Source organism: Mesocricetus auratus, unplaced genomic scaffold (genome assembly GCF_017639785.1).
Source record: "Mesocricetus auratus isolate SY011 unplaced genomic scaffold, BCM_Maur_2.0 contig_9098_pilon_obj, whole genome shotgun sequence".
Classification (NCBI taxonomy): Eukaryota; Metazoa; Chordata; class Mammalia; order Rodentia; family Cricetidae; genus Mesocricetus; species Mesocricetus auratus.
In genome coordinates, this window is record NW_024429711.1 from 15136 (window position 1) to 28186 (window position 13051).

Genomic DNA, 13051 nt, shown 5'->3' on the forward strand with positions numbered 1-13051 from the left:
TGGATTGCCCTGTCATATGGGTGGAGGAAAGATCTTCTGGATTAGCTGTTTTGCTTCTTTGATTTTCTGCTTCAAGCTTGAACCCCCAAATCTGACCCTTGTTCTTTTACTTATTGTGAAACATCTCATGGAACATAGGTTTTTACATGAAAGATATATAATTATTGTTATCATATTAAAATATCCTGGATTCCTTTGGTAACTCTTTTGTCCCTCTTCATCTCTGGTTCAGCCATTTGAGTCCCTTCTTGCATTCTTTAGGTTAGTTGGGCCAAAGATCTGTCAATCTTGTTTATCTTTCCCCAAAATCAGTTCTAAAGTTTGTTATTTCTTTCTATGGTTTCGATTCATTAAAATTTTTTGCTGGGTTTTTTGTTTTTCATAGCAGTGTTTCTCTGTTTTCAGACTATCCAGAAAATCAATCTGTAGGGCAGTGTGGCCTATAATTCAAAAGTCATGCTTCTGCCTACTTCCTGCTTGGACTAATGGTGTGCACCATCAGACATGGATTCCTATTTCATTGCTACTCTGATTTTTCTTATCTTTTGCTGCCCACGGGTTTTGAATTTGGTTGGTTTTATTTCCAAATATTTCAGTTGAATCTCAAAACATTTTTGTGCTTTTCAGATTTTTATTCTGGTCACTTACAGTTGTCAAAGTCAAACTTCTATCACTCTCTGTGTGTGGAGTGTCTTGGTTTATTTCTTTTGGCTTTTCTAGACAGGGTTTCTCTGAATTGTTTTGGAATTGTTTTGGAGGCTGTCCTGGAACTTACTCTGTAGACCAAGCTGCCTTCAAACTCACAGAGATCTGACTGCCTCCTGAGTTATGGGAATAAAGGACTGTTCCACCTACACCTGGCCCTAAGGAGTCTCTTAAGCCCCACACAGACACAAATCCATCATTATCCCAACAGGTACCTCCCCTGCTCTATTTGGAAGTATTCAGGAGCATACAGACTGGCCAGACCCTTGTTACATGAAAAGACACTGACAATCCTTCCAGTTGCTTAAGAAAATACATTGCTGATGTAACACACCCAACTCAACCTTACCTTACTTTCATCAAATTGATGCCTCTAAGGATGGATTTTGGGGAATTCTTGAACTTGCATGTTGATACATGCTACTTCTAAAATGAGAATCTTAGATGAGAAGCCAAGTGTACAGAGGCTACAAGGACAACGATTTTCCTGTGATTCATTAGAGTCTAGAGGAAGAAAGGAGATGAGTAAAGAAAATTTACAAGTATTTTAAAGTGTGTTTTACACTTTAAATTCATATTAAATTATAAGAGCATACTAACTGCAATTGCATAACGAGTGTAGACACCTGGACAAAGTCAATGGCTCTAGAGATGAAGATTAGCCTTGCCTAATTAGACCTTGTCTCCAAAAGCACAAATGAACCAAAAAAACTAATATGCCTATTCCTATGAAACAAAACTACACCAGATGTAAAAATATTATAATGTGTACTTTGAATTTTAAAGCCATCATCTGGAAATATAGCTTAGTTTGTGTAAAGGCTAGACCAGTATGTACTAAGACTTCCAGTGGAGGTGAGTGACTTTCCTGTTATGGATACAGGTTTAGAGCCCCTCTTGCCAGCAAGGCCAAGCAGAGTCTCAAGGCTCAGAACACCTCAGCACAGTCAATCAGTGACTCTAGGATCCAGGATTCTGAGATTGTATCAGGCCAACTCTTACCATTTTATACACTTTCCAACTGGCTCCTCCCCATGAAGCTCCTCCCCTCTAAGCAAAACGCCTATGTCTCTACCCACTTAATCCTGTTACTGATTGACTTATTTTCTTTTACAATTGATTGATTGAATCTGACTTATGCTATGAAAAAAGAAAACACAAAATTGAAAAGTCATTATTCCATCTCACTCCATAGACCAAGCTGGCCTCGAACTCACAGAGAGCTGCCTGCCTCTGTGTCCTGAATGCTTGGATTAAAGGCATGTAACACCATTGCCCAGCCAGGAAAACTTTCAAATAGAGAACTATGATAAAGAGTAATGGCTCCCGTTGACTCTCAGTCAGCAGTTACAATTTCCCAAACCACAGCAGTTATCAGTATACAGTGGCGGTTGTGTCTTTTCACGAAGGGATCAAACCTAGTTCCATGTCCATGTTAGGCAGCCGCTTTTCCACTGAGATCTATTCCCAGCCCCAACATGTGTCTTTAAAATTTAATATAAGTAGGATTACAAAATATCTGTACTAGTATCCTAATGATTGAATCATAATTACAATGTATCATTTTTAGATACATTGTTAGAAGATTTCTAGTTAGTTCATTATGCAAAAGGTTAAAAGAAAGCACAATGATTTAGGGACTGGAGGGATGATGGCTCAGAGGATGAGAGAGCACTGTTTTCTCTTGTGCAGGCATAGACTTTGGTTCCTAGAATGCACTTCAAATGTATCACAACTTCCTTAGATGTAGCCTATAAGGCCTTGACATACTCTTCTGAATTCAACATCCATGCTCATAGGCTCATAGCCCTCCATATACTTAACGAAAATCCAATCATAAAGGTGAGTCTCTTAACAACAATAATGATTTTTCATAGCTCAAACTTAAGAATATTTAGATGTTGATAACCTCATATGAACAACTCTGAAATGAGCATTCTCACTGACAATTACATCTTGACACAGACTTTTACAAAAATGTCTTCCCAATACTTGATCATACATGTTAAAAACCAACTCAAATTGATTTAAGTATCTTTTTGATACTTTAACTTGCAGTTGACATTTTCATGTTCAAATAATTCTTTTATCTTCACATATATTCCCTTATTCAAGTTGATTAACAGTTTGTTGTAATGAAATCTTATATTTGTGACCAAAGATTTTCTTGGATATACCATGTCGAATATATAGCTTATTGAATTTGAATGAGTTTCTTCCTGGGGGAGCACTAGGAATAAAATTACCTAAGTCATGATCTTCTTCAACTTTACAACCTCTGGCCAAACAACAGCGAATTGCATCAGCACCACCTTCAGAAACTGGAGGACAGTTCCAGTTGTCTCATAGATCAGATGTCATCAGTAAGGATGTTACCAGTCTTAGCTATTGCTGCCATGCCTCTGACTGTACAATTGCTGCTTTTACTTTTAACTTTTATTGATCAAATGTGTAGCCATTCTTCTACTTAAATTATATTATTATTATTACTATTATATTTTTTCTGGACAATTCTTTATTCACTATATTTGTCTCTATATTGCTCCCTGCCCTCTCCCTCTTTCTTTCCTTTCTCTGCCTCACTCCATCTTATTCTGTCCCTCTGTGCCTGTCTGCATCCCTCCCACCCTCCATTATTCCTACCTTCCCTTCTTTTATCCTTGTTTTTGATACAGGATTTAAGTATATATTCCTGGATAGCCTGGAACTTACTATGTAGAGTAGGCTGAACTCCAAATCAGAGATATTTTCCTGCCTCCACCTCCCAGGTGCTAGTATTTAAGGCCCGTGCCATCACAACTTGAAATTTCTGTGTACATTATAAACACCAAACTTAGAGTTTTATTATATTTTTAGTCTTTCTGGGTGGACTACTGAAATTCTATTTCTTCTTGTATCTTTCTTTTCTCTGGGATAGTATACCATCAGTGAACTCTAGGATGTTTATAGTGTGGATCTATATTGATGAATTATTTCAGATTTTGTCTGAGGATATCCTTGTTATGCCTTTGATTTAAAATATCTTTAGGGATCTTGAGAGATGGCGCCGTGATTTAGAGTACTGTGTACTCTTCTAAAGGTCCAAGATTCAATTACTAGCACCCATATGAAAACTCACAACTGATGGGGGGTATCTTTCTGTATATGTGTTTCTCTTATTAGTTGATGAAGAAAACACTCTCTGTCCAATAGTGGCAGGAAGATAGGCAGGACTAAGATATGGGTAGAATTTTGGAAAACATAGTCAGGATAGCAGCTAGGGAACACAATGCAGAAACAAGGAGGATGGGATAAGCCAGGCCACATAGAAATACTTATTTTAATAGTTATGGGTTTATGATTAAAACAGAGTCAATAAGAAGACCTAATCATCAACCAACAGATTAATAACTAATATGTCTCTGTGTGCTTAATTGAGGCTAAAGTGTGGCTGTGGGACCTGGTTAAACAAGAAAACTCCAGCAACACACAACTGTTTGGATTCCAGTTCCCTAGTACCTAAAATCGATGGAGAAACACCAATGGACATAATATAAAAACAAATTAAACTTTAAAATCTTTAAAGAGTAATGGATATCTTTAACTTTGAGCATGTATAGAGTACAGTGTTACAGCTCAATACATGTGTCTAGCAAACAGTGGTCAGACCGTGACTACTGCCAGAACCATCACTTATGTTATTGTAAGTTTGTGTTGGGGACATTGAAAATGATCCTGACTATCTATTTGGAACAAATAATCATTCGTAACCAGCCATAGTCATCATAGTAAAGGTAAAACATTAATTTTTCTTTCTTTTCTTTTTGGTTTTATGAGACAGGGTTTCTCTGTTTTGGAGGCTGTCGGTCCAGCCTGGCGTCGAACTCACAGAGATCCACCTGCCTCTGCCTACCGATTGCTGGGATTAAAGTCATGTGCCATCAATGCCCGGCCCTTAATTTTTCTTTCTATCCAGTTGATAGATATCTAGAAGTTGATAATGTATGATTTGTGAGTCAGCTTACAAAGAGAATGCAGAAAAAGGTTATAGTCTGACCTTCAGCAGAAAGGACTGATTTTATCAGACTACACAGTCAGGGGAAGCCTCTCTCTCCCAGGAAACGGAGGGGCCTACCAGGGTAAAATCTGGCTGTGACCTTTTATAGGAGTGTGTTCGGGAGGAGCATGGGAATGAGGGAACTCTTTCATCCATGGCTCATGTTCCTCTCTTGTATATTCCCCTTAATGAAATCACTTGCTCAGGTGAGACAAATTATCTCAGGAGACAGACTGGCTGATGCGAGAGACATTTGTATCTTGCCTGACCAATAATTGCTGAGCAAGATCACCTGTAATTTCATAGGAATCTTGTTTTATACTCAAGGCATGCTGTCATTCCAAACCCTGATATTCAGAGAAAAAGACAGGGAGCAGGAGCCTCAAAAGAGGTGAGGAACAGTGACATCAACACTTTCTTATTTGCTTCGAGTTGAGGAGGGTCACTGTTAGAGGAAGTTAGTTATTCCCAGGTCTTTTGAAGAGGGAGACCTCTGGTCATTTAGCATCAGGGTTATTTGAACAGGATCAGCAGCAGCATACCAAGGGATTGCTGACATGCAATCCTGGAGAGACTTTTGAAAAGTAGTCATTAAGAGCAAAAAAAAACAACAGATGATTTGACTACAGATTAAAACTGAGCTACTTACTAAAAAGGTATAGGGAAGGAGAGAAGTAAGGACATGACAGACAGTGTGTCAGTGAAAGGAAGTAGGTATAGACTTGATCCAGGTTGACAGTGCCTAGTCCCACTGCGAGGAGAGCTGCTCCATAGTGAGCTAGCACAAGCAACAGGGAACAGCAGAGATTCAAAACAAGAGGGCAGGAAAAAACAGGACAGCATCTAAAAGGTCTTTCTGCAGTTGTATCAGGAACAAATGGAGATGTAGTAGAATGGCAGCCATTGGCAGAGCTTATACAATAGTTTGTTAGTTATAGATGAAGAAGTAAAACATTAAGACACAAGGAAAACAAAAGTAAGGAAATAATGTGGAAAGAATTGATCAAGGACAGGAGTGAGAAAAGGAGAGAACTGTAAATCTCCCCTAGGAGGAAGCTTGTGGTTTTTGTCTGTTCCCTGTGACTTTGGGCCTCATATAAATCCCAACATTTCTTGGCATGGAAACAGCACCATTTGTGAATAAGGGCACAAATCCCATCTTAAACTATATTCTGATCTAGTCTTGGAGTATTTAAGCAGCAATATTTAAAATCATTATGAGGCTTACCTTACAGGTATAGCATTTGCCTTGAATCCAACAGATACCATATCTTTTTGTTTCCAAGATCCTTAATTCTTTGGGGTATAGGTTTTCATGTAGCAAATCTAAGTTTATTAGTGAAGATTCTCTAGAAGAACAGAACTTATAGAATGAATCCCCCCTCCCTGTCTTTGATACATAGGTAAATATGGGGGATTTATTAGATTACTGTGCAAGCTGTGGTTCGGCTAATCCAAAAATTGTTGCCTCTGAACAGAAGCTTCAAAAATCCAGTAGGTTATCAGTCCACAAGGCTGGATGTCTCAGATCGTCTTCATTATATTCCAGAAAACCTACAAAGTAGGTTTTAATATTAGTAAAGGATTGAACTTGCTAAAAGAGAGACACCAATCAGAGTCAATTTCTTTATTCCCTGTTTTTTATATCCATTGCTAGCAGAACCTGTTTTCCAGATAAAAAGAGTGTCTGCACACCTCTAAGATCCAGACTAGAATTGAATTTCCAATAAAAATTATTAAATTAAGAACAATATCCCTCATGGGTGTACCTCCCAATTTGGGTTTTACTTAATTCTACATGTTTGATGTATTCAAGTTGAAAACCAAGAGTATCCCTCATACTAAATAGTATGACCTTAACCCGCTGGTCATCTGCCTAACTCCATCCACAGTGGTGATACTGCAGGAGTAAACTAGTGTTCCCAGTGTTGTGTGGATATGGTAATCTGACTCAGGGCATTAGGATGCTATGCAATCACTCTAGTAACTTAGGCACATCCCAGAATTTTGTAGGGGAGGGAGAAGCTGAGGACTCTCCTGTGTAACTGAATCATCTTAAATCAGTATATGAACCCGGTTTGTGGGAAAATCCTGTCTGCCTCCCTGAACCTGACTCTGATATGAAGATGCAGAGGAATTTGCCCTTCCAACTGATACAATTTTAAACAGGCAGCTATGGTTACCTAGGTCCAATAACATTACCATTTTTGCTGTTTGAGATTATAATCTAATTACAACACTGCTTCCCTCACTTTCTGCCTTCTGAAACCTCCCGTAGACTCCTCCATGTCCACCAAGTCCACCAAGTACTGCCTGCCTATATGAATATGCATATGCATTCCTAAGCATAATCAGAAAAGTCTGTCTAATGCTACCTATATTGAGGTGGGCTGAAAGGAAATGGCACTCATAAATTCATTGGGAGAGGTATTATTAGATATGTAGCCTTGATGGAGTAGGTGTGGCCTTGTGAGGAAGTATGTCATTAGAGGTGTGGGCTTTGTGGTTTCAGAACCCCAAGCGTTGCTTAGTGTCTACCTCTCCAGTACCATGTCTGCCTGCATGCCACCATGCTTCCTACTATGATAAAGGGCTAAACCTCTCTGAACTATAAGCCAGCCCCAGTTGAACGATTTCCCTCATAAGGGTTGCCATGGTCATGGTGTGTCTTCACAACACTAAAATCCTAGCTAAGTTATACATGTATGTTTTCACAGCTGACAGTTTAGGAGAATCTAGAAACAGTAATTTGGTAAACAATCATAATCCCTAACAACATTTTATAAACATTTTCCCATAAAGCCACAGCTAGGTGTAGTCTTCCTCTCAAAGGAAACGTCTCTTGCAACAGGGAGGAGCCACTACAGAAAACAACAGGTGGTCAAAATTTAGAATTGAGGAGTCCATACCAATGGATGCATCCAAAAAACTCTCACTAATAATGTTTAGGTAACATTTCTGAAGAGAGGATGGGAAATCTATTGTAAGATCGAGGAGATCCGTGAGTGTGCTATGAGATTGTGTCACCTTGTAGTTTGGGAAAGTATACACATGGAGTCCCACAAACTGGATTCCACCAATTTGCCCTGAATAAGGGTAACAGCAGGGAACATGGAGTATATGTAGTTAGCAGGCATCACAATGACATGGGTAAACAGGAAGATTTGGTTTATTAATAAAGAACAATGGAAATACAGTATGCCAAACATCATCTTATTGCTATGTGATACAATAAAATAGCAGACTTGGCTACACTCTTATCAAATGAAGACAGAGCTTACAACCAAACAGTTAACAACCAGGTCTCAGGTCAGTCAGGTCTCAAGGTAAGGACTTTGGCTTCAGTCATCTTCAGGCATGTGTAGCACCTGTTTTCTAAGTATCCTGGGATGTAAACTCCTATTTATCCAAAACTAGCTTCAAAGGAGATCAGGGCTACACTGCTGTGTTTACTTTAGTAAGTCTGTACACATTATATACTGAGAAGCTATCCATGGGAAGTTAAGAGGGGAAAGACAATGTCATAAATAACTTCAATTAATTTTGATGCTGGCAAGCCTTGGATCATAATGTACTTGATTGTACTCATGCATTCACAAGACACATTGACTATGACATAAAACTGAGATCAATGACTTAGGACACGAGGGAAGAACATCCAAGTTTCTAGTCTGACAATATGATTACAACTGTCAGATATTGGCAGGTCAGTGGTGATCATGTTTTGACAGAGGCACAGTTAGAAATGCAAAATTGCCTTCTGATAGGACAAGACAATTGTGCTCCCATTACACTTCAAGTCAAGTTAGTCTCTAAGGTGTGCATCTCCTGAACAATCTTTGTTTTCAATATATCACACATTGTATGAATTTGTGTGTTGCAAATCCAAACCATAGACTTTCATTTCTCAGTATCCAGAAGCAATCTTTTCCTATTTATTGCCAGCACTGACAAAGTTTGGCCTCCATGTCATAAACACAACGCATACTGCATTCAAGGCAGATGATTGTAGCAAAAGCTATTGTCTTGGTCTGCCTTTTGGCAAAAAGTATATCCAGGAATTCGGAGCATAATTGGGCAAATTCCTCCACCAGGACAAAACCCATGGGGTCATAGCACTCTAGAGGGGCGGGATAGAATTCTTCAGTCATTTTTCTTAGATTGGCCATGCTTTGCAGGAGTTTCTTCAGTACAGCAGTGGAGAAGTCGTTGTCATAGAAATTCACAGTGGTGAGCTGTGAGCACAGGCTCAGGGCAGGCAAGAGGGCACTGAGCTCATAGTCCTCCATCCTGCAGTTCACTAACTCCAGGGTCTTCAATGTGTCTGCTGTATTCTCAAGTAGAACCCGAAGATGTGTGACACCCAACCTGGCAAACACTACACCAGTGAGATTCAGTTTATTCAGTTGACAGAGCCCCTGACACTGAGAAAAGTGTTTCAAGTTTGACTGGGACAAATGGCAGTGACTTATGTTCAAGGACTCTAACGGGGTCTTCAGGCATCTAAGTAAAGAAAAGGAAATCAGTTCATGTTGTTAGAGGGCACTAAAATGTTTGACACTGAGACAGAAGAGAGGACATATGCAAAGTCAGTCTAACCTAATATTGAAGTTCTGCACTTGGGATACAACCTGCCGGTGCCTGCTCATATTATTGTCGCCAGAGGCATATTCTTAAGCTGGGGTGGTCTCAGAGCCCCACATCTCCAACTCCCCATCCTCATTCTGTCAAGCAGATCTAGAGTTTGCCACAGCTTGACAGGAGCTCATACCCAGAGGACCATCACAGAAAGATTCTCGCAGCATATTGTCATTTGTCCTGCATAGATCCTTTTGTGGTCCTTCCCACCAGTCACAGCCTCTATTCCTGATTTCAGTGCTCAACACTTGAAACTGAGAATTCCTAACTCCAGCATCAATCATTTTACATCTACCAACCTATGCTCACATTATCCTTCTCTCCATTGTGACTTAGAGGATGAGTCAGGCTCCACCAGAAGAACAAGGTCCCTATTCACAGATCTGAGTACAGAGTTCCTCAGGTTCCTATGGAGATGTCGTAATCCTCAGCTCAGGAATTGCTACTCTGGCCTGTGCCCTTCCCATTAGCATAGCCAGAAACTCAAGAAGGAATGAACAGAGCACACAGAGTGTTTCTGACCCACCCAGTGCAGCTGCTTTCAATTCAGCTCTCTAAACATCTCCTATTCCACCCTGACTGCTAAATGAATGGTCAGTGGACCAAGAGACCTCACTTAAGAAGAATATATGTCCACACTTGGATACTGTGAAGAATCCATCACTGTTAAATCTACAGTTGCAGGAACACCCCCAGGGCCCAATAATGCTTGAAATAAAGGGAAAAGTGTCACGGAAACATTAGAAGCAGCTCTCCATCTTTCCTTACCCAAACAACAGCTGTGTGTGGTCAGGGGAAAGGGAGACAACATCCATAGTCAGATGCTTAAGTGAGTTGAGTTTGCAGATTTGAGAGAGAAATTGGACAGCACACATCTCCTCTGGGTCTGCCAAGGTATTTACAACTGTGTTTCTGTTCACGAAAATGTGAGTTAGACGGCATTTGCGAAGTCTTGTCATACGGCCAAGGTGAGGTGCGATGTGACCCAGGAAGGACATAACCTGGTTAGTGGATAGCTCCAATTCCTCGATATTTTCTGGCAGGAAAATATCCAATACTTCCTTGAGAGTCTCCCCAGGGAAGTCACAAATCTTCATCTTCACACAGCACAGCTGCACAGAGTCTTTCCTCTGCTGGAACCACTGCAACAAGCATGTTTGGTGTTCTTTCAAATGGAACCTGAGGATAAGGTCAGTGACTACCTTCAAATCCCGCCTCAGCTCATTGCATACTTGTGTATTACATTCAGTCTCTGTAGAGCTGTACCAGTCTCTGCAAGACCATACATCCCAGAAATCCTTGTTCATATTCCTCAAGTCAAGAACTTTAAGCCTCCAACATCTGTGAGGAAAAAGTTACAATTTCATAATGTAAACCATGATGCCCTGTGAGACAGCCTCTGTCCAGCTTCACTATTGTCAGCTCCAACATACCTCTCTCCCCTGCCAGGCAAGGAACCTTAGCCTGAACTTCATCTGGAGATGTTTCCTGCTTCCCTCCATTCAATAATTCTAGACATATGTCTCTTCCACATAAAGATTAGGAAATCTGGGCATTGGTGACTCTTGCCTTTAAACCTAGCACTAGGGAGAAACAGGTAGGCTAATCTCTGTGAGTTTGAGAATAGCTTGGTATATAAGACCTAGTACCATGACAGCCTCCAAAGCCAAAGAGAAACAAATTCTCTAAAAACAAACTAAGATTTCAAAAATTGACAAAGCGGCAAAAAACTAAAAATACCCTCCAAATTTAAAGTGTCTGTAGGAGAGCCAGAATTATCTCATTACTGTGTGGCTTCATCTACTCTGAGCTCTCCGCCACTCCTGTCATTGCATGAACTATCAACATGAGTAGAAGCTCGAAAGACCTACAAGTGGATGGCACCAGAAGACTCTGTCCACTATGATCACATTCTCCCTGTCTTTTCATGTATCTTACCTATAGCTCAGCAACTCCCCTTTGGTATACTTGGACCTTGCTTACCTGGGACGAACCTGCTGTGTCTGCAGAATATCTACACCATCCAGAACAGCTTGCAACAACTCCACATCTGGAGTCTTCATCAGGGTCCCCACAGGAAGGTAGGAAAACGGCCAAGCAGCCACCATTGCCTTCAATAGCTCCATGTGTCTACCAGTGAAGGCCTCCTTGAACACTGATGGGAAGAGATTAATGGGCAGGTACTCCAGAGTAGAGATGGTTGAGGCCTCATTCCACAGCAAGCTCTGTACTGCCAGCTCTTGGAGTGTGGTTGGGTTGTAAATGCTCATTCTGATAGATCTTCAGTCAGAAGCAACCTGGTGAAGCAATAGGTAGACATTATTTTGGAATTCCCACTTCTCAGTTTTGCAGGAACCAGAGGGTCAGAGTCCTAGATCTGGCAATAATGGAGAACTGAGTGTGCCTCAATATGTACCATCTGAAGGTGTAAAAACAAAACTTCCATCACTCACAGTGTGTGGAATATCTTTTTTTTCATTTTACGAGACAGAATTTCTATCTATAATTTTGGAGGTTGTCCTGGAACTTGCTCTGTAGACCAGGCTGTCTTAAAATTCACATAGGTATGCCTGCCTCTGCCTTTGGAGTTCTGGGATTAAAGGTGTGTGCCACCAACACCCAGCGGTGGGGAGTTTCTTAAATCCCCCACACAGACACAAATCAATCATTATCCCATCAGGTACCTACACCTGCTCTTTTTGGAAGTATTCAGTAGCATATATACTGGCCAGACCCTTGTTGCAGGAAAAGACACTGACCATGTCTCCAGTTGCTTAACATAATACATTGCTGATATCACACACCCAACCCTCCCTTATTGTATGTTCACCAATCTGATGTCTCATAGGAAGGAGTTAGGGGAATTCGTGAATTGCCTGTTAATACATGTTACTTCTCAAATGAGAATCTTAGATGAGAAGCCAAGTGTATAGATGTTACAAGGACAAAGATTTTCCTGTGATTCATTGTGGTCTAGAGGAAGAAAGGGGATGAGTAAAGATAATTTACAAATATTTTAAAGATTGTTTAACACTTTAAATTTGTACTAAATTATAAGAGGATACTAACTCCAATTGCATAATGAGTCTAGAATCCTGGAGAAATTCAATGGCTCTGTATTTCAAGATTACCCTTGCCTATTTTGACTCTGTCTTCAAAAGCTCAAATGAACCAAATAAACTAATGTGAGAATTCCTATGATTGCTCATTACTCGTTAAAACAAATCTACACCTGATGTAAAATATTAAAATGTGTCATTTTAATTTTTAAGCCATTATTTGGAAATGTAGCTTAGTTTGTAAAAAGGCTAGACCAGTATGTACTAAGACTTCCAATGGACGTGAGTTACTTACCTGATATGGATAATTGTTTAGAGCTCCTATTGCCAGCAGGGCCAAGAAGAGTCTCAAGGCTCAAGACTCCTTAGCACAGTCAATCAGTGACTCCAGACTCCAGTATTATGAGATCCTCCATGGCCCCTCTTACCATTTTATATACCTTCCAACTGGCTCCTCCCCATGAAACCCCACCCCTCTAATGACAACTCCTAGGTCTCCACCTCCTTAATCCTGTTAATGATTGATTTATTTTATTCTACAGCAGATTGATTGAATCTGAACAATCCGTGGAAACCAAAAACACTAAAATCAAAACTCAATATTCCATCTCTG

At 40.2% G+C, this 13051-nt stretch overlaps 1 protein-coding gene across 1 annotated transcript; it reads right to left on the reverse strand.

The window, feature by feature from the left end:
- Window positions 1-7914: 7914 nt before the first annotated feature.
- Window positions 7915-12845, reverse strand: LOC110341230 (PRAME family member 6-like). Its single transcript, XM_040740850.1, has 4 exons — window positions 12734-12845; window positions 11363-11676; window positions 10148-10720; window positions 7915-9274 (listed from the first exon to the last, which is right to left on the reverse strand). The coding sequence occupies exons 2-4, from the start codon at window positions 11647-11649 to the stop codon at window positions 8677-8679; spliced, it is 1458 nt and encodes a 485-aa protein (XP_040596784.1). The 5' UTR covers window positions 11650-11676; window positions 12734-12845; the 3' UTR covers window positions 7915-8676.
- Between the last annotated feature and the right edge of the window lie 206 nt (window positions 12846-13051).

Coding starts and splice junctions, on each gene's coding strand:
- LOC110341230 (XM_040740850.1), bottom strand. CDS start 11,649: ATGAGCATTTACAACCCAACCACACTCCAAGAGCTGGCAGTACAGAGC. Junction 10,721..11,362: donor ACACAGCAGGTTCGTCCCAG/GTAAGCAAGGTC, acceptor TTTTCCTCACAG/ATGTTGGAGGCTTAAAGTTC. Junction 9,275..10,147: donor CACACACAGCTGTTGTTTGG/GTAAGGAAAGAT, acceptor TGCCCTCTAACA/ACATGAACTGATTTCCTTTT.